Genomic DNA, 23,604 nt, shown 5'->3' with positions numbered 1-23,604 from the left:
GTGTGAGAGAGAGAGAGAGAGTGAGCGTCTGTGTTTCTCTCTCTTACATAATGTCAGTTGAAGCTGCGTTGACTTGTGCTAGAGAGAGAGAGAGAGGGGGGACGTTTTGTGTAATCTTGACCGCCCACGTGGCGTCGACCCTGTGACCTCGGGAGATATTGACCGTCGATCGTTTAAGACCTCGAGTCCTCTTACACGTGGGTAACTGAAATGTGGGCCCAACCGCGAGGGGTGGGGACAACATTTCGGAGGATTTTTGGAGGGAGTCCCGGAGAGGAATCATATGGGTTCCCATGTGATGACGGATTGCTTATGTGGAAAGTTCATACTGGCGGAGGCCTTGTCAGCAAGGTTGCCGCGCTACTTGGCGGTGTTTACCTTGTCTTTTCCACGCTCTTTTATCTCCTTTTATATTTATTTGGTGAGTGCTACGGTGCCCGGTTCAAATCACCGGGTACTAAACCCTGCCTATGTGGCGCAGACGTGGCCCAATCAGATAATAAGATTTATGTTATTTTCATTCTTGCTCCGGTACCCCTACAAATAATTAAATTTATTTTTAATGGGTCTTTCCGGAAAATTAAAATTGCATGATAATTTTCAAAATAGTTCCAAATAATATCAAATTTACAACATAGAGTCATATACGTTTTTCGGGTGGTTTCAACTCATTATATCCTTTTCAAGCTTTTCAGTCTACCTTCTCCGATGACTGGTATCCGGAAATGTGTTACGTTTCTCATCCTTTCTTTTCAACCCTTTAGACCCTTCCCCTTCTTGCAGCCTCGTTGAAGTGCTGACTGTACAACATGGACGGAAACGGCTTCGGCGGATGCGGAGATGGAGACAGGTGGCTCCAACAATTTTGGGAGATCATAGAAGATTTCACTGTATTGACGGAACTATATGGTGCAGCAGTTTATTGAGGTCTGCAGTGAGCAGCAGAGAAATTTCATCACATCAATCCTGACTGGTGCCGGAGCTCCCGGTCGTCCCCCACCTAGCTCTGAGAAGGAAGCAGCCCTCCATGCGCTCCACACGCTTCTCTGTTCGTGCATATTTCTGGTTTGTTTTGGCTATTTCTGTTCATTTTCTCATCTTAGTAATACTTCGGGCAAACTGAGGGATTCTGAGATTGCAGTGTGGATACTCTGTTCATTTTGCTTTTTGGTTGAATTTCTTGTAGGGAAACATTTCCCGTATTGTCATCGTGTCGATGGCGAAACGTGGAAACTCACTTTGTGAATGTTAATAATAGCCATGGCATGCAGCACCCAACTGTTTCGAAGAGTGATACTTCGGGCATAATGCCTCAGCTCTCTTTTAACCGGTTACAGCTCAATGATGAGGAGTGCATGTGTTCGATGAGGTGAGTAAGGCTGGTTTGTTACCAGTGAGGCGGTTTTAGATGAAGAATACTGGGTGCGGTTTTCTTTGTTTTACTAGAGTAAATTATGTTACCAATATTGGATCTTCGAAGGCACAATCATTTCATAAAAACTCAGATTTATTTTGTAGGTTCCAGTCAATGTATTAATTTTGTTGTGGAGAAACAGCATGTCAAATTGAGTTTTGGTCATTTTCAAATGATATTCATTGATATCACAGTAAAAAAATGCATATAAAATATAATAGACAGATTCCCAACCGGTCTAATCTTACAAAAATGGAGCGTGTTACACCTGCGTGGATACTCTGTTCATCTTACTGTCTGAGCTTTGACTTCTTAATGTACAGACCTTGTAGTATAAAGTATTGATTGAAGACATTTCGGTTCGTATTAGTGATTGATATACGACAGGTAATCATTGTCTATTTGCTGATGATCTAAATATATACTTGTATTACGAACAAAAGAACTCGTGGAATAATTGCTTTTTTGTTTGAGTAATATATATATTTGGTCTGATTTAGTAAATTACAAGTTATTGCATATATCATACATGTGACGGTGTACAATTGTTTTAAAGATGGATACTATACCTGAACACTATAACCATATTCAAGTCGAATATTAATTTGCGCGACATTTAAATAAAATTATTACTTATCATTTGGTAGTCATTTTTGAAGAAATTTTTGCTACCGCTAGATTTTTAGCATGTGCTAAATGATGATTATGTCAATTTATTTATGCATCTTGTACTACAGAATAGTCATTGAAGCATTTTAATGAGGATTGATGCATCTCATGGGGAGGAAGTATAAATCATTATACATATTAATGCAAAGGAACATGATAATATAATTGGGGTAGATAGAAGGGACATAGACCATATTATTTAACATCAAACAATCATAGCATATTTGTTTGTACATCGAGATAGTTTTAATACTACTTTGGAAGGAACGTTTATTCAAACTTTAGTATATGTCATTGTGATATATATCTCCCGTGTTAGTAGAAATTTCTTCAAAAATAAAATAAAAAGAACAGATGACAGGTACTAAATTTTGAGTAAATGCTCCTTCTAATGTAATATGATACTATATGAGATGCATTAACTTGAACCAAAATAACAAGTAGGATGTTGAAGGGAATTCCACAATCATTCGTTTTGTTAGTTCGAACTGAAGGATGTTTCAGTCCGAACTACAGTTTATAATCTATATAAATTGTATTACAAAATACTTATTGCAGATCTTTTAGTCCGTACTGATGTATTTCAAAGGGTGATACAAGTAAATGACCAACAAAGAAGTAATTTTTTGCCAATTTGTTGATGATCCTAATATATACTTAGTTTGAAAATAACTCTCCGTAGTATACACTATTTTTTCGAGATTCAATGGATAATATCTATATTTTTAAAAATATTTTCCAATTATTTCGGGATGCAATAATCATTTCGATTGTTTTAATTGTGGGAGTTATCGTTGCCAATTCATTTAAATAATCTCAACATTGAAATGCTTTAATGGTGTTCATAATTTTTTTTTTACGAAATGAATATTATATAAGTTCTTTCTTTTGAAGATTCAAATTATACTGCTTCTATTAAACTTAAAAGAATTTTCAATTAGAACTATTGTTTTTGTTTAAACATTTTGTTCCATTGAATCCAACACCAATCACAATGTATAAGATACTCTGATCATATACATCTGAAATAAATATTGTTGTTTACTTAATAGATTGTACGAGGTGTATGAAGTTTCACTTCTCACTTCAATGAAGTGAGTAGATAATACCTTGCTATTATATAACAACAACAACAAAAACAATAATAATAATAATAATAATAATAATGACAATACAAATTAAAATTGTTACTACTAATATTAGTACTATTTTTCTAGTGAGATCACATGGTATCTTCAGTTTATAGTTGAGAGTCTGAGACTCTAGTCTTCATCATGGCTAGCCTCGGCAACAAAGTGTATGCTTTTCGGTAAATTTTGGCATTTAAAAATTTTCAGCAACACTCAAAACTAAATTAAACTCTAATACAAGGATCGAGCAAAGACTTAAGGAATTTTGACTCTGAAATTTAATGATTATTACAACTAGAACTCTTTAAGAAAATTCGACTCTGAAAACAAAGAAAGGCGAGAACAATCGAGACCTCCGCAAAGCAAGACTAAAGTACAAGAAAGACATCCTTCTATAGAAATTGAAGGGGAACACGCACTTCTACTTATGTATGAGGTGGGGAAATCCTTTAGAAATCACTTGTTGCGAGAGGCTCGTGGGAATGTTGGCCGATGAAGATGTTGTCATAGACCAGACCCGCAATCCCAGCACCGATCAGTGGGCCGAGCCAGTAGACCCAGTGGCTGGACCACGACCAGCTTACCACAGCTGGGCCGAATGAGACTGCTGGGTTCATCGAGGCACCGTCGAAGGCGCCACCAGCTAAGATGTTCGCGCCTACAATGAAGCCGATTGCAATGGGAGCGATGATTCCAATGTTTCCTTTCTTCAGATCGACTGCTGTAGCATACACTGTGTAGACCAGTCCAAAGGTCATAACAATCTCAAAGACGAGCGCGTTCCAAACTGACACATCGGTTGATAAGGAGAACGGCGATGTTTCCTGCATTAAAAGGAAAACAAAAAGTTACGGTATCGCTTTGGGATCTAACATATATTCTCGATTAGATTACACATGATCTTTTCTCAATTATTGACTTCTTTTTCCTTCAAATATATTGTACTTGATGGTTATTTGCGATATAGACTTTACCAATCCACCGGTGGCGAACTTAAGCAACAAGCAGGCCACGACGGACCCAAGGCATTGAGCAATCCAGTACAAGATTCCCCTCATCAAGGTGATGTGTCCACCGACAAACGCACCGAATGTCACCGCAGGATTGACGTGACCGCCTGAGATATTCGCTCCCACCGAGACCGCCACGAACAGACCGAATGCATGAGCTAGTGAAGCCGCCACCAGTCCTGCTGGTGTCGTCGACCCATCATCGGTAAGTTTGTCTGCCACACAAAGCACATAGATATGGTTATGTTACGTTCTTTTCATTAATCCCACTGCGTATTACCTACTTAGAACTCGAAACTGACGCGTTGGACTTACTGAATGCCATGCCGGATCCTTCCCCTGCAAAAACGAAGATTAATACTGAGATAAATTCTGCAAGCGCTGCTCTCAGCGTATCAGGGTGGCTTGCCTCTCCGGGTGCCCCGATCGCAATTCTTGTGACTGCCATTTTTGCGCTTGGAGCTCCTTTATTGCCTTAGCAATTACTCCTTTTGAGTACTTTTGAGGTCAAGAGTGCTCTGTTCAGTGAGCTTCCCCTTCCCTACTATATATAGCAAAGATCAACGGCTACTCAAACCGGCTATGACCGGTTCCGGTAAAATAATTTCATGCGACCAATGAGATGAGGAGGGCTGAGGCTAGTGGTGTGGGGAGTTTGGGTACTCTATTTTTTTTCACGATACTTGGAATTTACAATGTAAGGGATAAGTTTCAAGATTTTGAAATCGGACCCTACCTTGTTGATGAGTTATGAAATCAGAACCTATTCAGAACTTATATTATAAAACAAGTTCTGAGTACCCTATTGAAATCTATAAAAAAAATTTTGTCTCGCTAAATAAAATAGAAAATGTCTCATCCATAATCAGTAATCATGCAGAACAGAGTTGACATAAATTTGACGTATATATTTTAAATATAAAAATATATGAATATAACGGTGGAAATTATTATTCGAATCCCGGTATCGGTATCGGTTTCGGTTCGAGGTGCCCTATATGAAGAATTAGAACCGAAATCGATTTTGGCCGATTCAGTATTTTAATAACCAGATCCTACCTTATTTTCAATGCAAATTACTTGGATACTATCCTAACAGTTGATTCCAATCGGTTCCTGATATACTCAGTATCCGTGCACGTTCTTAGTTAAGGCTACATCCACACGTCGGTGACTGAAAGCGATCCCTTGGTGTCCCTGGACGTGCCACGTGTGCGGTGCTGATAAGTCCTATGACAAGAAAGGGCTGATCAGAGCGGCCGACTGGGTGGCGTGGCGGGGCCCGCTTGATGTGGTCGGCGAGTTTTCTGATTGGGAGGTGATGAGAGGGCCGTCCATTGAATATTCAAAACCAAAGGGGCTTATATTGCTGTGTGTGTGGGACCACCTCGATGAGGTTGTGCCCGCCCTCACCGGCCGCCTTCCTGTCGATATCGACCGTCCAAATGATGGGCCCTGGGGATTTATTATTGATCATGCGGTGCGGCTCGCTTCAAAAGTTGACCATGGAGACCTAACTCCTTATGAGTCGAGATCGAGAAGGGGGAAGTCCGGACTCATCGGCACTGGTCGAATCAATTATATAGCATCTGCATTAAGTCGCTTTAACGTTTAAGTGAGTCTCTCATGAGCACGATGAGCCTCTGATTAACTCCTTGTTGCATCTCCTAGTAAAGCCGCTAAGTACCTCCGAAGAGATCTAGATCGTCAGTCGGATCCGAATTAAAAAGCCGCTACTGTCGGCAGTTGAGGCTTAGCTAGCTGCTGATGTCCTTGTTCCAATTTGCCTTTTCATCTGAACACTATTTATCGTCACGAGTAAAACGAGTGAGGACATAAAATGCACCGTCAATGGTCAGAACATGTACCCAAAATGTGGGCCCACAAGAGAGCGAGACATACGTTATTGTTTCATCATTGGACCGCCCAATCTTAGCAATGGACAGATGGAAGGGAGCACTCTTGTCCCTTGCGACATCACATTACATCATTATCTGATCTTGTTGCCTTGAACAAAGCCGCTGTATGTTTGGCCATTTGATCTAAAACCCGATATTCGAGCAGCAATGAACAGCGTTAAAGAGATTCACAACTCACAAACCTCGAAATGCAACAGAGAGGCAGGCCTTGCACCGAGATACTATTCTCGTGCAACCGAATTCTCAACAATATTTGCTTTAAAAGCATTGGAGAGGAATATACCGTATGGTCAGGAATGTTTATATAAATCTTAAACGCAAATTCAACTGGAAATGCACATTTCTTTAACTCTCTACAGTTTGCAAAAACATACGAAGAAAGAAACGATTTCTACATGTGAGAGCTCGGAAATCACTGCAAAATCAACAAGAGCCAGAAGAAAATTACATACCTCATCAGTCATCAGAACTAGAACTACTGCCACGCTAACACAAGCTATTCACAAATTAATACGCCCGGAAGAGAAGCCACCCTATGTACTGCCGCTTGCCCTCCGAAAGAATATGCATCTAAAATCCGAACCGTGTGCTTGACATCCAGCAAACCTCGAACTCCCTAGTCTAACCCGACACTAGAGCAATTCCCTGTAAAACTACCACTTTACGTTGATGCAGGTAAGCTCCGGTTTCTTCCGCTTCGCCATTTAGTGTCCTGCTAACAGAAGCCTCCTTTCTCAGCCAATTTGCCTTTCCTCGAGAAAACAAGAATCTCCTACTTTACAAACAAGCCGAACTGAAACCAAAATTGCCCTTTAAACCAGTCGATTATGGTGCAGACCTTTCCCAAAGTGAGGCTGCATCAAACGTACATATAACCCATTCTTGGCCATCAGCGAATCATGGCTCCCTTCCTCCACAATTCTTCCTCCATTGAGAACCACAATGTTATCGACATGCCTCATCATCGCTGCTCTATGGGCTATCAAAATTGTGGTCTTGTTCCCCATCACGAGGGTGTCAAGCGCTTCTTGAACTACTCTACTTGACTCAGACTCAATCGAGGAGCTGGCTTCATCGATTAACAAGATAGGAGCATTCTTCAAGACAACTCGGGCAATAGCAATCCTCTGTTTCTGTCCCGGGGTAAGGTCTACTCCTCTCATCCCTACATGAGTGTCATACCCATGAGGCAGGCTGCTGATGAAGTGGTGCGCGTTTGCTATTCTAGCAGCCTCCTTCATCTCGGCTTCACTTGCATTGTGCCTCGCATATATAATATTTTTTCTTATCGTCGTTGAAAAGATGATAGGTTCCTGCTGAATGAGACCCATATGATTTCTCAACCATCTCAGGTTGTAAACTTGTAGATCCCGACCATCTAACAAAACCTGACCTGCGACTGGGTCATAGAATCTCTCTATCAGAGATATAATCGTGCTCTTTCCAGATCCTGAAACTCCAACCACAGCCACAGTTTGACCCCCATTGACTTTGAGGCTGAAATTGCTAAGTACCAACACTTCGGGACGTGTAGGGTAACAAAAGTCGACATTTTTCAGCTCGATGCTACCATAAACATTAGGAGGCTTAAGGGCTGAATTATCATCTGGGTCGATCTTGGGAACTCGGTCTATTATTTCAAACACAGATCTCAGAGACTTCCTCCGTTTCAATATGTATGGAGCCAACCCAAATGGCTCCACCAGTGCAAATGTTGCAAATGAGAAAACAATGAACTCCTTCAGGGCGGTAGGTGGCTCCGTGTATTTGTTCTTAACTGATAATGCTGTTTACCAGAGTAGAAAAGCATTGCAGGAAAAGAGAAGAAATTGGGAGAAACCAAAAGCAAAACCGATAACCATCCCATGGAGAAGACTCTAAACAGTATTCTTCTTAACTGCGACTGGTAGAGCTCCATCACCTTGTTTCTGGCACAAAATACAACGACAGTGTAAATGTTTCTGACTGGATCCTCGAGGACCAAAGATGCTTTTCTATGCATTTCCTGGATGCCCCTTGAAAAACCAGCGAGCCACAGTTTCTGCATTAAGCAAAATTCAGCATCAAATTGGTTGTTTAGAAAGCAATGGGTTAAGTTAGGATTCAAAGGGATGAACACGATAAATGCTACCAACAAGTTAAATCATGATGGTTCCTATGTTCAGTAATTGTTGATTGTAGTATTATCGAGTAGAGAGCAGAGAGGAAAGAAAGAAGAGAATTCTAAAAAAAAACATCTTCATTCAACTGCACAGATAATTGTCTTACACATGCACTGAAAAATATAAAACACAGACAACATGTAACTGCCATTACATGACTTGATAACTGCCTAAAACATACAAACATACGACTACACCAAAACCATTAATTTCAGCAACTAAAGACAGACACACATAGAGAGTCTTATACTGTCAACTTTGCAGGACTGATCCAAACTCCAACATTCTCATCCTTGGATCAGAGACTGCTACAAACTCCAATCCTTTCTCTAAGCCACTCAAATCTGTTCACTGAGAATGGCTTGGTGAAGATATCAGCTATCTGATATTCAGTCTTGCAATATACCAATTTTACATCTCCAGCCTGCTGTACTTCCCTCAGATAAAAGTACTTTACCTTAACATGCTTGGTTTTGCCATGAAAAACAGATTTTGTGAAATTGCCAAAGTGGCCTGATTATCCACAAAAATCTCAGTTTGTCTTTCCTGTTGAAATCCCAAGTCCACCAATAACTTCCTTAGCCAGATGATCTGATTTGCAGCTGCAGTTGCAGCCATAAACTCAGCTTCTGCAGTGGATTGGGCCACAACTTCTTGTTTCTTCGAACTCCAAGAGAAACATTCTGAACCAACAGTAAAACAGTAGCCAGAAGTGCTCCTCATATCTTCCACACAACCAGCCCAATCACTATCAGTGAAACCACAGAGATTAAACTGATTTCCTTTGGTGAACTTGATCCCAAAAGTAGCAGTGCCCTTTAGATATCTAATCACCCTTTTAGCTGCAATCATGTGCAACTCACTTGCACAACTCAATAACCTCGAAAGAACACCTACTGCAAACATTATGTCTGGTCCTGTTGCAGTTAAATACATGAGATAACCCACTAAGCTTCTATAAACAGTTTCATCAGTAGCATCGGTCCCATCATTTTTCTGCAGCTTTTCCTTCAAATTCATTGGAGTTCCAATACTCTTGCACTCTTCCATACCAAATCTCTTTAAAATTTCTTTCAAGTACTTCTTTTGACACACAAATATGCCATTTTCAGTTTGCTGGATCTCCATACCCAGAAAATAAGCCATTTTTCCCAGATCAGTCATCTCAAAGACCTTCATTAGATCTTCCTTCAGCAGCTCAACTTGATTCTTGTCACTTCCTGTAACCAACAAATCATCAACATACAAAGACACAATGACTATATCATTCCTTGTTTTCTTTGTATACAAGGTAAACTCACTTAGACTTCTTATAAAGCCTAAGCTGTGCAAATAATCATCCATTCTGTTGTACCAGGCCCTTGGTGCCTGCTTCAAACCATATAAAGCCTTCTTTAGCACATATACTTTGTCTTAATGATACTTCAAACTAAAACCTTCCGGTTGCTCTACAAAAATCTCTTCCTCAAGGAAGCCATTGAGGAATGCTGATTTTACATCCAATTGGAAAACACTTCACTTCATTTCTGCTGCAATAGCCAAAAGTAACCTGATTGTGTCCAACCTTGCCACTGGAGAAAAGGTTTCAGAATAGTCTACTCCCCACACTTGAGCATAACCCTTTACAACCAATCTTGCCTTGTACTTATTGACAGAACCATCAGGATTTAGCTTGGTCTTGTAAACCCATTTTACCCCAATTACTTTCCTATCTTGAGGTTTGTCTACCAGCTCCCAAGTTCCACTTTGTTCAATCATTTTTATCTCTTCTTTCATTGCTTCAATCCACCTTTGATCTTGTTTTGCTCCTTCAAAACTGGAAGGCTCCAACACTGCAACATTGCTTCTGTGATAAATTTCTGACAGGGGCCTTGTTCCCCTCACTGGTTCATCATCAACCATTTCATCAATCCATTCGTCTGCATTAACTGTAGTCTGTTGCTGCAATTGAGAACTTGGTAGTGTTTGCATTGGACTTGTGCTTTCCCAACTCCACTTCTCTTCTTCCATAAATACTACATCCTTACTTACTGCAATTTTGTCAGTCTTAGGCTGATAAATTCGATAGCCTTTGGACTGCAAGCTATACCTAATGAATATTCCCGACTCTGACTTCATATCTAGCTTGCTCCTTTTTATCTGTGGAATATGAGAATAGCACACACAGCCAAATACTCTGAGATTTTTCACATTTGGCTTTGCTCCACACCAAGCCTCATATGGTGTTTTTTTATCAACAGCCTTCGTTGGTAGTCTATTCAGCAAGAAAACAGCAGTGTTAGCTACTTCTGCCCAAAACTTCTTGGGAAGCTCTTTTTCATGCATCAGACATCTTGCCATCTCCATAATACTTATATTCTTCCTTTCACTCACCCCATTTTGTTGAGGAGAATAAGAAACTGTGAGTTGATGATCAATACCTGCAGCTTCACACAGATTTTTGAATTTACTTGAAGTATATTCTGAGCCATTATCAGATCTCAAGCTCAGAATTTTCTTCCTGCACTGATTCTCAACGTAACTTTTAAACTTCTCAAACACATCAGCAACTTCAGCTTTTGTCTTCAAAAAATAAATCCAGCTCATTCTAGTCATGTCATCTACAAAAATGAGAAAGTACCTGCTACCATTCAAAGATGCTTCAGACATTGGTCCACATACATTTGTGTGAACCAGTGCTAGCTTCTCAGTTGCTCTCCAGCCTGATCCTTTAAATGGTAATCTATTTTGCTTGCCAAGAAGACAAGCCTTGCAGGTTGAATCTTTCTCCTTTAATGCTGGTAGCCCTTGTGCCATTTCTTGCCTTTGCATAAGGATCGAGCCTTTGTAATTGAAGTGGCATAACATTTTGTGCCATAATTCTGTAGCAACCTCTTCTGCTCTCATAACCAACTGCTCCTTTTCCAATGGATCAAGAGAAAAACACTTGCCCCTCATTAGAATTTTAAACAACTTCTGACATCTCAAGTTTGTGATCAGACACTGGTTTTCTTCAAACACAACCTTATATCCCCTTTGTAATAGCTGGCTTACACTTAGAAGGTTCTGATCAATCTCAGGAACATAGAGCACATCAGATATAACTCTAGCTCCTGAGTCACTCTCAATGACAACATCTCCTTCCCCTTCCACAGATATATACTCACCATTGCCAATTCTCACTCGAGAATTTATAGAGTGATCTAACTCCTGAAACAGACTCTTATCTCCTGACATATGATTAGTACAACCATTGTCAATCAACCAACCTTCTCTTGCTCCAGTTGTAGTGAAGCAAGAAGCAACAAAAAGTTGCTCAACTTCTTGATTTTCTGCAACTTGTGCTTCTCCTCCTTGCTGTTGACCACTTCCCCTAAATATTTTCTCGATTTGCCCCAGTTTGTGGCACTTTTTGCACCTCACAGTTAGTTTTCTCCAGCATTTAAAAGCAGGATGACCCTTCTTCCCACAATGATGACAGGGAGAAAAATTGGTGTACTGCTTCCCTTTATTCTTCTGATCAGTTCCACCCATACTGCTCTCCCTTCCTGGTGCCTTGGATTCTTCTGCATTGCCTTTTTGGTTGCACCATTTCTTCCCCTTTCCACTAGCATTAAGTTTCAACTTAACCTGCAAAGCTCCTTCTACAGTACCCTTTTGCCTCAACATCCTTCTCTGCTCTGAGCTTGTAAGGCACTCAGCAACTCTGCTAACTTTATATCTGACAAATCTTTGGTGGTCTCCAATGAGGCTATAGTTGCCTCAAACTTTTCGGGCAAAGAGACCAGCAACTTCTGCACAATTCTGTCATCTTTCAGTTCAGATCCGAGTATTCTAACCTTATTAGCTATCTCCAACAACCTGTTTGAATACTCCTTAACTGTTTCAGTCTCCTCCATTTGCTGTCTCTCAAATTCTCTTATGAGATTAAGTACTTTCGTCCCTCTAACTTTCTCATCTCCCTCATATTCTGCTTTCAAAAACTCCCAAATATGTTGGGAATTGGTGTATGCCCTAGAGGCAATCTATAATCAGTTCTGTAATATGATATCTATTTCATTATATTACGAGGCATATCTGTTATTGTGTAGATTGCGCTAAATATGATTTTACACAATAATGTCCTTGGAATAGTAGGTTCAATAGGCATCAAGTGTGACTTGATTGTGAGATCCTATAATTAATGAACATTATTCCTAAATGTCCATAGTCAAAGTATTATCGTTAATTAGGACAACGATAATACGGTTAGACTAGTGTGAGTGTTGATTGATGACCAAGTCTCATAGGTCATGGATATGGAGATATCAAATCACACCACATGTATACATTAAGAGTAATGTGTATTGGACTGACCCACCATGAGATTGCTACATGGGTTGTTACGTGACTGTCATTAGCATATCTCAAAGTGACTATAGTGTAATGGTCCTTTGACTTGAGGTCACCATAGATTCCTACATGTAATGTCATATACTTTGATACTGTCAAACGCCACTGTAACAGGATGGTTATAAAGACAGTTATTGGGTATACCACAGAGCATGGAGAGGAATGTGAGTGATCAAAATAGAATTTGTCCCTCCTACGAAACGGGAGCGATATCTCACGGCCACTTGGTGGTTAAGTCTAAAAGTGTATGCATACCCAAATGAGTCGATATAACGATATCGAGCTCATTTGTTCTGATAGACTTAACCGGTAAACCAAGAAAGAGAAATATTGAGCCATACAAGGATGTCATCGACCATGCCTTGGGCTCAATAGAGATATAGGGGACAATGGATTATATTACACGGTAATATAGGTCACGAGGTTCGTCGAGAAATTGACTTTCCGATTACTTGAGTAACGGTGATGCATTGCTAGATGCCGCTCACTGTTTGTAATATTGAAATAGAGATTTTGATATTACTATCAACGTAATTGGGAACCTACAGGGTCACACACTACGACTAAATTGACGAGATATTTTGAAACAAATAAAATCGTCTAATAGAGATTAGATGATTTAGGATGTGACTAATTAATCGGATATTTAATGAGATTAAATTTGTCGATTAATTAGACCCGATTTATTAGATTAAATGGACTAAATTGATGCACGATTAATGCGGTGACACATGGGCCAATGGTTTAATGACATTTACTTGGACACATGTCACTTGGAGCTTTGATTTTCCTTATCCCACATCGGCCAGGGATTTAAATTGCTTCCTCCCCTGTTGCTTATAAAAGGGGGGCAGAGTACATAGAATAGAGATATATGATATATATAATGTGTGTATATGCATATACTTTTATATATAAAAGCAACACATATTTATATGTGCTGATATATGTGTGCGTGCATATATATGCATATAAAGTATATATATAATTTGGGTTGAATTGTTCAACTCAAATTAGGTCCATTAGTCTTAAAAATTTCGGGTGTTGCATCGGTGTTTCTTTCGAGTGTTGGTCGCTAGCACCGCCGATCTCGAAGACTCGTCGACAAAGTCGGTGTGGACACCGGTAGAGGCGTCACGCGTGGGACGCTTGGTCGACAATTTTAAATATTCCAGGTACGCTTTTATTTACTCTTATTCTTCTAGTAGGTCTTGGAATTAGTTTCACGGGTAGGAAATTTTGAATTTCTGTTCCTTTTTCGTTTCCGTTGCGCCCCGTGAAACTAGCAATTGGTATCAGAGCCTAGCTAGTTAGAATCTGAGTAGATAATAGCATAAAATATGATTTTATGCTTGGTACTGGTATGATTATGTTTGATATTTGCGGTGCATGACTGTTAGACATGGACAATGTCCTAGTTGTGTAAGTATAATAGTTATACGTGTGGACTATTATGTAATGGTTACATAATAATGTATGGTGAGATCGATTAAATGTTAATAAGATTCCTCAAAATATTAAGTCCATATCCTTCCATTGTGTAACGCTCGTCAAGACCAAGATCGATGAGTGTGTAGACCTTGCTCTCGCAGGATGCCCTCATCTATCCTAGTAAGACGTGGTGTTTACCAGTGGGCCGGACTTAACTGAGCAAGCCTAATAGGATTAGGAGTTCAGAGGCATGTAGTTGGGCATCGATCTATAAGATAGATTCGAATAAGGAGTTATTCACCCAACTAATCAAGAGTTGCATGTGATGCAATTGGGAAAGTGAGTTCCCTACCTAAATAGCCAGTTCTGGGTGAATCAGCCCTCGCTGACTCAGAGCTTGGTGAGATATGGATCTTGAGCTACTATGAGAATGATATTCTCTGAATCAATGGTGAGGGTCATTGATTTGATATAAATAGTGGGAGCAATATTTAATAAAGTCCTCATTAAATATTGTTATGTCGTAATACTTATTTTGCATATTTCTGTGGTAGTTACCATGGCAGGGAGCACTTCTAGTATTTTCTGTTTGCGATCTGTCCTTGATAAGGACAAACTGTCAGGGAATAATTTCCTTGGTTGGTATCGAAACTTGAGAATTGTTCTCACCCAAGAAAAGAAACTATATGTCTTAGAGCAACCTCTTCTTGAGCCACCACCTGACGATGCCCCCCAAGCTGAGAAAGATGCTTATAGTAAGCATCATGATGATGCCGTAAACGTCGGATGTCTCATGTTAGTCACCATGGACTCGGAGCTTCAGAAGCAACACGAGAACATGATGGCGTACGATATGATCGTGCATCTCAGGCAACTCTATCAAGAGCAGGCCCGACATGAGAGATTCGAGATCTCTAAAGCACTTTTTCAGGCAAGGTTGACTGAGGGTAGCCCGGTGGGTCTTCATGTACTCAAGATGATTGGGTATGTCGAGACTCTGGGAAGACTGGGATTTCCTCTGGGTCAAGAGTTGGCCACAGATTTAGTCTTACAGTCGCTGCCCAGCAGTTATAGTCAGTTCATCATGAGCTATAATATGAATGACTACAATAAACCATTGCCTGAACTGCTTAACATGTTGAGAACAGCTGAGCATGATATCAATAAGGGGACGTCTGTTCTAATGGTCCAGGGGACCAAAAGAAAGGGCAAGGGCAAGAGTAAAGGCCAGAGGGCTAAAGGTGCATCCAAGTATGACTTGGGTGCGTTGAAGCCTAAAGCCAAGGTGGCGAAGAATGATTACTGCTTCCATTGTGGCAACACTGGACATTGGAAGCGGAATTGTAAGGTATACCTGGAGGAGTTGAAGAAGAAGAAGGGAAGTGAGACTTCCACTTCAGGTATCCATGTTATAGAGATCAATGTATCTACTACTTCTACATCTTGGGTATTAGATACCGGGCGTGGTGCTCATATTTGTGGAAATATGCAGGACCTAAAGGACAGTAGATCGTTGGCAAAGGGCGAAGTAGACCTACGAGTTGGAAATGGAGCAAGAGTTGCTACATTAACTGTAGGGACTTATCACCTAATTTTGCCTACTGGGCTTGTATTAGATCTTAACGACTGTTATTATGTACCTGCTATTAGTAGAAACATAATATCTGTTTCTTGTTTGGACAAGAAGGGATTTTGTTTCACTATCAAGAACAAGTGTTGTTCTATGTACATGAATGATGTATATTATGGCAGTGCACATTTAAGTAATGGTCTGTATGTTCTTGATCTAGATACGCCTATTTATAATGTGGAAACCAAACGGCTCAAATCTAATGATTCGAACCCGACTTACCTCTGGCATTGTCGTTTAGGCCATATTAGCGAGAATCGCATCTCTAGACTCCATAAAGATGGATTACTGGACTCGTTTGATTTAGAATCGATCGAGACATGCGAACCTTGCTTAATGGGGAAAATGACTAAGGCCCCTTTTACTGGAAAAGGTGAGCGAGCTAGTGATCATCTGGCTCTCATACATACTGATATATGTGGACCAGTGAACAAGCTTGCTAGAGGTGGGTATCTCTACTTCATTACATTTACTGATGATTTCAGTAGATTTGGATATGTGTATTTGATGAAACACAAATCTGAATCCTTTGAAAAGTTCAAAGAATTTAAGAATGAAGTGGAGAATCAGTTGGGTAAGAGCATTAAAGTTCTTCGATCAGATCGAGGAGGTGAATATTTGAGCTATGCGTTTGCTGACTATCTTAAACAGTGTGGGATTTTATCTCAACTAACTCCACCTGGAACACCACAGTGGAATGGTGTAGCTGAGAGGAGGAATCGAACTTTATTAGATATGGTTCGATCTTTGATGAGTCATGCAAACTTACCTGACTCCTTCTGGGGATATGCTCTACAGACAGCTGCTCTCATATTAAACAATGCTCCGTCGAAATCAGTTGAAAGGACACCATATGAGATGTGGTATGGGAAACGTCCCAAGATGTTTTTTCTAAAAATATGGGGTTGCGAAGCTTATGTGAAGAGATTGTCTTCGGATAAGTTTGGCCCTAAATCGGACAAATGTTACTTTGTGGGGTATCCTAAGGAAACTCGAGGATACTATTTCTATAATCCCATCGAGGGCAAAGTGTTTGTCGCTCGAACTGCGGTATTCCTTGAGAAAGAGTTTCTCTCCAAAGGAACTAGTGGGAGGAAATTAGAACTTGGGGAAGTTCTATCACAAAATGACATTGACCAATCGACGGGCGATGTTGCAGAACAAGTACCACAAGTTGTTGTGGCACAATTTTCTACACAGGTGACACAGGAGCCTCGTAGGTCTAGTAGGATACGTCATGAGCCTGAGAGATATGGATTTCTCGTGACTCAAGACAATGACGTATTGCTCATAGATAATGATGAGCCTACAACCTATGCGGAAGCCGTAATAGGCCCTGACTCTGAGAAATGGCTGGTGGCCATGAGATCTGAGATGGAGTCCATGTACACTAACCAAGTATGGACTTTGGTTGATCCACCTGAAGGGGCAAAACCCATTCGGTGTAAGTGGGTCTTCAAGAAGAAGACTGACATGGACGGTAATGTGATTACCTTTAAGGGCCGACTTGTGGCAAAAGGTTTCAGACAAGTTCATGGTGTTGACTATGACGAAACTTTTTCCCCGGTGGCTATGCTTAAATCCATAAGGATCTTGCTTGCAATTGCAGCTTATTATGATTATGAGATCTGGCAAATGGATGTCAAAACTGCTTTCCTGAACGGGAATCTCCTCGAGGATGTGTATATGACGCAACCTGAGGGTTTTGTCGATCCACATAGTGCCAGAAAAGTTTGTAAGCTACAACGGTCTATTTATGGGCTGAAGCAAGCTTCTAGGAGCTGGAATCTTCGTTTTGATGATGCAATCAAAGAGTTTGGCTTCATCAAGAATGAAGATGAACCCTGCGTTTACAAGAAGGTTAGTGGGAGCATAGTAATCTTCCTGGTGTTATATGTAGATGACATACTTCTGATCGGGAATGACATTCCTTCCTTACAGTCTGTGAAGACTTGGTTGGGAAGGTGTTTCTCTATGAAGGACTTAGGCGAAGCTACCTACGTGCTAGGTATCAGGATCTATAGAGATAGATCCAGGAGACTGCTTGGCTTAAGTCAGAGTGCATACATAGATAAAGTGCTTCGGCGATTTAGCATGCAGGATTCTAAGAAAGGGTCGCTGCCTATGTTACATGGCATAAGCCTTTCGAAGGCTCAGTGTCCTTCTACTCGAGAGGAGAGGGACCGCATGAATAGGATTCCATATGCGTCAGCTATTGGATCCATCATGTATGCTATGTTATGCACTCGATCAGATGTCTCGTATGCTTTGAGTATGACGAGTCGATACCAATCAGATCCAGGTGAAAGACACTGGATTGCAGTAAAGAACATCCTTAAATACTTACGAAGGACTAAGGAGATGTTTTTTGTATATAGAGGCGAAGAAGAGCTCGTTGTAAGAGGTTACACCGATGCTAGTTTCCAGACCGATAAAGACGACAGTAGATCGCAGTCAGGGTATGTGTTCTGCCTGAATGGAGGTGCTGTGAGTTGGAAGAGTTCCAAACAGGAGACAGTAGCCGATTCTACCACAGAGGCCGAGTATATTGCTGCCTCTAACGCTGCAAAAGAGGCCGTTTGGATCAAGAAGTTCGTGACAGAACTTGCTGTGGTTCCTAGCATCGTAGACCCAGTGGATCTCTATTGTGACAACAATGGAGCCATTGCGCAAGCTAAGGAACCCAGGTCTCACCAGCGATCCAAACATATACTCAGACGCTTCCATCTCATTCGCGAGATCATCGACAGATGAGATGTGAAGATAAGCAGAATACCAACAGATGAGAATCTCGCAGATCCACTTACGAAGCCTCTTGTGCAGCGCAAGCACGAGGTTCACACTAGATCTATTGGCATTAGACAGATGCCAGATTGGCTCTAGTGCAAGTGGGAGATTGTTGGGAATTGGTGTATGCCCTAGAGGCAATCTATAATCAGTTCTGTAATATGATATCTATTTCATTATATTACGAGGCATATCTGTTATTGTGTAGATTGCGCTAAATATGATTTTACACAATAATGTCCTTGGAATAGTAGGTTCAATAGGCATCAAGTGTGACTTGATTGTGAGATCCTATAATTAATGAACATTATTCCTAAATGTCCATAGTCAAAGTATTATCGTTAATTAGGACAACGATAATACGGTTAGACTAGTGTGAGTGTTGATTGATGACCAAGTCTCATAGGTCATGGATATGGAGATATCAAATCACACCACATGTATACATTAAGAGTAATGTGTATTGGACTGACCCACCATGAGATTGCTACATGGGTTGTTACGTGACTGTCATTAGCATATCTCAAAGTGACTATAGTGTAATGGTCCTTTGACTTGAGGTCACCATAGATTCCTACATGTAATGTCATATACTTTGATACTGTCAAACGCCACTGTAACAGGATGGTTATAAAGACAGTTATTGGGTATACCACAGAGCATGGAGAGGAATGTGAGTGATCAAAATAGAATTTGTCCCTCCTACGAAACGGGAGCGATATCTCACGGCCACTTGGTGGTTAAGTCTAAAAGTGTATGCATACCCAAATGAGTCGATATAACGATATCGAGCTCATTTGTTCTGATAGACTTAACCGGTAAACCAAGAAAGAGAAATATTGAGCCATACAAGGATGTCATCGACCATGCCTTGGGCTCAATAGAGATATAGGGGACAATGGATTATATTACACGGTAATATAGGTCACGAGGTTCGTCGAGAAATTGACTTTCCGATTACTTGAGTAACGGTGATGCATTGCTAGATGCCGCTCACTGTTTGTAATATTGAAATAGAGATTTTGATATTACTATCAACGTAATTGGGAACCTACAGGGTCACACACTACGACTAAATTGACGAGATATTTTGAAACAAATAAAATCGTCTAATAGAGATTAGATGATTTAGGATGTGACTAATTAATCGGATATTTAATGAGATTAAATTTGTCGATTAATTAGACCCGATTTATTAGATTAATGGACTAAATTGATGCACGATTAATGCGGTGACGCATGGGCCAATGGTTTAATGACATTTACTTGGACACATGTCACTTGGAGCTTTGATTTTCCTTATCCCACATCGGCCAGGATTTAAATTGCTTCCTCCCCTGTTGCTTATAAAAGGGGGGCAGAGTACATAGAATAGAGATATATGATATATATAATGTGTGTATATGCATATACTTTTTATATATAAAAGCAACACATATTTATATGTGCTGATATATGTGTGCGTGCATATATATGCATATAAAGTATATATATAATTTGGGTTGAATTGTTCAACTCAAATTAGGTCCATTAGTCTTAAAAATTTCGGGTGTTGCATCGGTGTTTCTTTCGAGTGTTGGTCGCTAGCACCGCCGATCTCGAAGACTCGTCGACAAAGTCGGTGTGGACACCGGTAGAGGCGTCATGCGTGGGACGCTTGGTCGACAATTTTAAATATTCCAGGTACGCTTTTATTTACTCTTATTCTTCTAGTAGGTCTTGGAATTAGTTTCACGGGTAGGAAATTTTGAATTTCTGTTCCTTTTTCGTTTCCGTTGCGCCCCGTGAAACTAGCAAAATATCCTTAGCCGAGTCACACCTCATAATTCTAGTGAAAATAGTTTGAGATACTGCAGCATATAGGCATGACTTTGCCTTGGCTTTCCTGGTGAGTCTCTCCTTGTGATACTTGATTTGATTCATGGTTGGGTTGTCAGGAAGATGAGTTACCTAATAATCATGCTCCACTGCTTCCCACAAATCGTTTCCCTCCATGTAGGCTGCCATTTGCACGGCCCATGCTTGGTAGTTTTCCCCATCAAACATTGGTGGTGCCATGGCAGAAAAACCACTCGAACTTGCCTCCATCTCACCTTTAACTACTTTGAATGCAGTCTGGAACTACACTCAAATCAACTCACAAGTCTCTCAAAAACACACAGGAACTTTTCACCCTCACAGATCCCTCAAGATTAATGAGCTCTGATACCAATTGTTCAGTAATTGTTGATTGTAGTATTATCGAGTAGAGAGGAGGAAAGAAAGAAGAGAATCTAAAAAAAAACATCTTCATTCAACTGCACATATAACTGTCTTAGACATGCACTGAAAAATATAAAACACAGACAACATGTAACTGCCATTACATGACTTGATAACTGCCTAAAACATACAAACATACGACTACACCAAAAACATTAATTTCAGCAACTAAAGACAGACACACACACAGAGTCTTATACTGTCAACTTTGCAGGACGGATCCAAACTCCAACATCCTATATGAACTGGCAAAAGTGAATGAGTAAATTAAAGCGGCCCAAGTCTCAACTATCCAGGCAACATGATGAGGACACTGGAACCACTAGCAGTTCAGAACATTATCTGAATAAACAATCCACAAGAGTTGATCACAAATAAAAGAGAAACAACAAAAGTGCAGTTACACTTGGGCGGTGGCTAGACAAACAGGATGTCACTTCAAAATGAAGGATGAACAGGGAAATGTTCATAATTTTCCAGGCAATTTTGTGCTCAACCTGCTTAATGATAATTGCCTATCCAATTTTTTGGCTCTTGACAGAAGCCCTCCATAGATAACCGAAGGCAAACGCACTTCATTCGAAATATGAGTGTCTGTGATAGAAACCCATGTCAAAAGAAGCTAGTTTCGATGCAGCCATTAACATTAGGATATACTGCTATATAATCCTGTCAAGACAACAAACAATGCAAGTGAAACCTTGATCAAATTTCTACAGAGTTTCACTTGGTACTTGAATTCATCCCAACTTCTGCTTCCAACGGATAGCATGTTATAACCATGAACTCTACTATTTTTGGGAAGCAAGAAAAAATGACATAGCCGTGCAAACAAATCAAAACCAACCACTATGCTACACAAGTACATCCTCAGAAATCGAGAAAGATATGGATGAACCTTTGCAAACATATAAAACCAGTTCCAAATTAGAAAAGGAGGGGGAAAAAAAAGAAGAAGAAGGTGCTGGATGAACCTGTGCAATGGCTGAAAGTGTGAGGATGGGAAGGGTTCCTAGTGCCACAAGTGCTATCCGCCACTCTAGCAGCATCCCGATGAGGAGAGCCACGATAACAGCTGCAGTGTCCTGGATAAAAATGGAAAGCCTATTGCTGAAAGCAGCTCGAACAAATGTAGCATCATTCGCCAATCGCATTGACAAAGTATCTGCACTGGTCTCCTCTTCATCAAACCATCCGACTTCATTCCGCAGCATTGCTGTTGTAGAAATAACACGTTCAACTGATTAGTGCTGAAACATCCAAGGGTACAAAATCGGCTACATTTACAATAATTCAAACGTAACCTCCCAAGAGTTATATAATGTGCACCTGAAAACATCATCCTGCGGATCAGAGAGACAGCCCGGCAGCGTTTTGGATTGGGCTAGAACGAAACGGCGGGGAGATAGTCTCCGGGGGGCAGTTTGGGGATTTCAAGGGCAATAACGATGTTGTTAAGGGCGTGAACAGCTGGAAAGTGCACAGATAAACTGGGTCCGAAATTACGTGTCTGCCCTCAATGTCCCTACTGGCAGCCCGACACATGATGTCGAGGTAGGATTACCCAAAATATATGTATATATATATATATATATATATATCTGCTAGATATCGGGCTCGTTGAATGCCATTTGCTTGTGCATGCAAAGATTGTGGAGGAATCGACGATTGGGAACTCGGGTTTTCCATTAGCTAGCTCTTAAGCTTCAGCGTCGTGTACATAAATCCTGAAGACAACCCTCGAAAATATTATGAATCAACTCCAGTACCACTATATCATCGTAGAATCCATTCTAAACTTAGAACAACTTACAGTGCCGGCCGTCAAACCTAAGCACTCACTTTTGCGATCACTGAAAAAGTGCGATCGGCCTCTCACTCACTTTTGCACGTATGGGACATTAACATGGACTGTTGGTGGAAAAAAGCAACAAATGATAAACAATTAATAATAATAATAATAATAATAACACAAACATCTTTTCCACCTCTGCCTATCTATTTCGTAGAAACTTGTTGGGCTTGGCCTGGGTCCACAAGATGGGCCCTTTCCCGCCACTTTCCGCACGTGAACTTCTTGTCTAACTGTCGAACGACATCAAACAACCAAGCAGGGATAAAAGCAACCATGAGCAGTGTCTGAGCATTGAAGGGCAAGAACATCTGTAACGAAGGACACGACTCACTTTTCCAGACTCGCAACTGTATCGACCACTGAGATAAGGTGGATACTTGACTAATTGTCTGGTAACAACTCGAGCAGCATACATCTACGACTACAAGCATATCATCAAACAAGTCCTAGAACCAAAGCAGTTTGGAGGTCAGAATGAACATACAGGCTTTGCTGATGTACGAAGGACTAGAGAACAAGTATGAACTACAAGGATATATAAACAGAATAGTGTCCCAACCTTGACAGGGATGATAAAAGAATTTTAACATCTGGTGTAGGGGTAGGTTGGACAGCTATATTAGCTGGCTATGGGACGTACAAAGAAACTACCAAAACAATTCTTCACACCACATCACCAGCATAAAAAAAGTTAACACCCCCTATGAAATATATGACAAGCAAGACAACGATGTCCATAAAAACCCAATAGCAGACATTCTCAACTGTGAGAAACGAAGAAAACTTTTTCTTCATTGAATATTCACCTATGGAGATAAAAATAAAATAAAATTGAACAGATAATTCTATTGTAAAATTTGATGGCGTGATTAGAGAGATTTTTTTAAGAAAAATCTAAAATTAGCAAATTTAATATCAATAAATCTCCGGAGCATGCCACTAAACTCAGGAAAGGGTTGCTAGG

General features: G+C 40.4%; 1 protein-coding gene and 1 pseudogene across 1 annotated transcript; both read right to left on the bottom strand.

Moving 5' to 3' along the window:
• Window positions 1-3,370: 3,370 nt before the first annotated feature.
• LOC116216065 (aquaporin TIP1-3-like) lies at window positions 3,371-4,751 on the bottom strand. Its single transcript, XM_031551983.1, has 3 exons — window positions 4,539-4,751; window positions 4,188-4,438; window positions 3,371-4,037 (listed from the first exon to the last, which is right to left on the bottom strand). The coding sequence occupies exons 1-3, from the start codon at window positions 4,669-4,671 to the stop codon at window positions 3,663-3,665; spliced, it is 759 nt and encodes a 252-aa protein (XP_031407843.1). The 5' UTR covers window positions 4,672-4,751; the 3' UTR covers window positions 3,371-3,662.
• Window positions 4,752-6,540: 1,789 nt separating this feature from the next.
• LOC116187760 lies at window positions 6,541-23,055 on the bottom strand (annotated as a pseudogene).
• Window positions 23,056-23,604: the final 549 nt, after the last annotated feature.

Source organism: Punica granatum, chromosome 8, assembly GCF_007655135.1.
Source record: "Punica granatum isolate Tunisia-2019 chromosome 8, ASM765513v2, whole genome shotgun sequence".
Classification (NCBI taxonomy): domain Eukaryota; kingdom Viridiplantae; phylum Streptophyta; class Magnoliopsida; order Myrtales; family Lythraceae; genus Punica; species Punica granatum.
Note: the sequence above shows the minus strand (reverse complement) of the source record. Positions and strands in the feature narration are given on the sequence as shown.

What these genes read in the sequence shown, in the direction of transcription:
- LOC116216065 (XM_031551983.1), bottom strand. Translation starts at nt 4,671, where the DNA reads ATGGCAGTCACAAGAATTGCGATCGGGGCACCCGGAGAGGCAAGCCAC. An exon ending in AGGATCCGGCATGGCATTCA is followed by an intron (nt 4,439 to 4,538) that starts GTAAGTCCAACG and finishes TTTGTGTGGCAG; the next exon opens with ACAAACTTACCGATGATGGG. An exon ending in AGTTCGCCACCGGTGGATTG is followed by an intron (nt 4,038 to 4,187) that starts GTAAAGTCTATA and finishes CTTTTAATGCAG; the next exon opens with GAAACATCGCCGTTCTCCTT.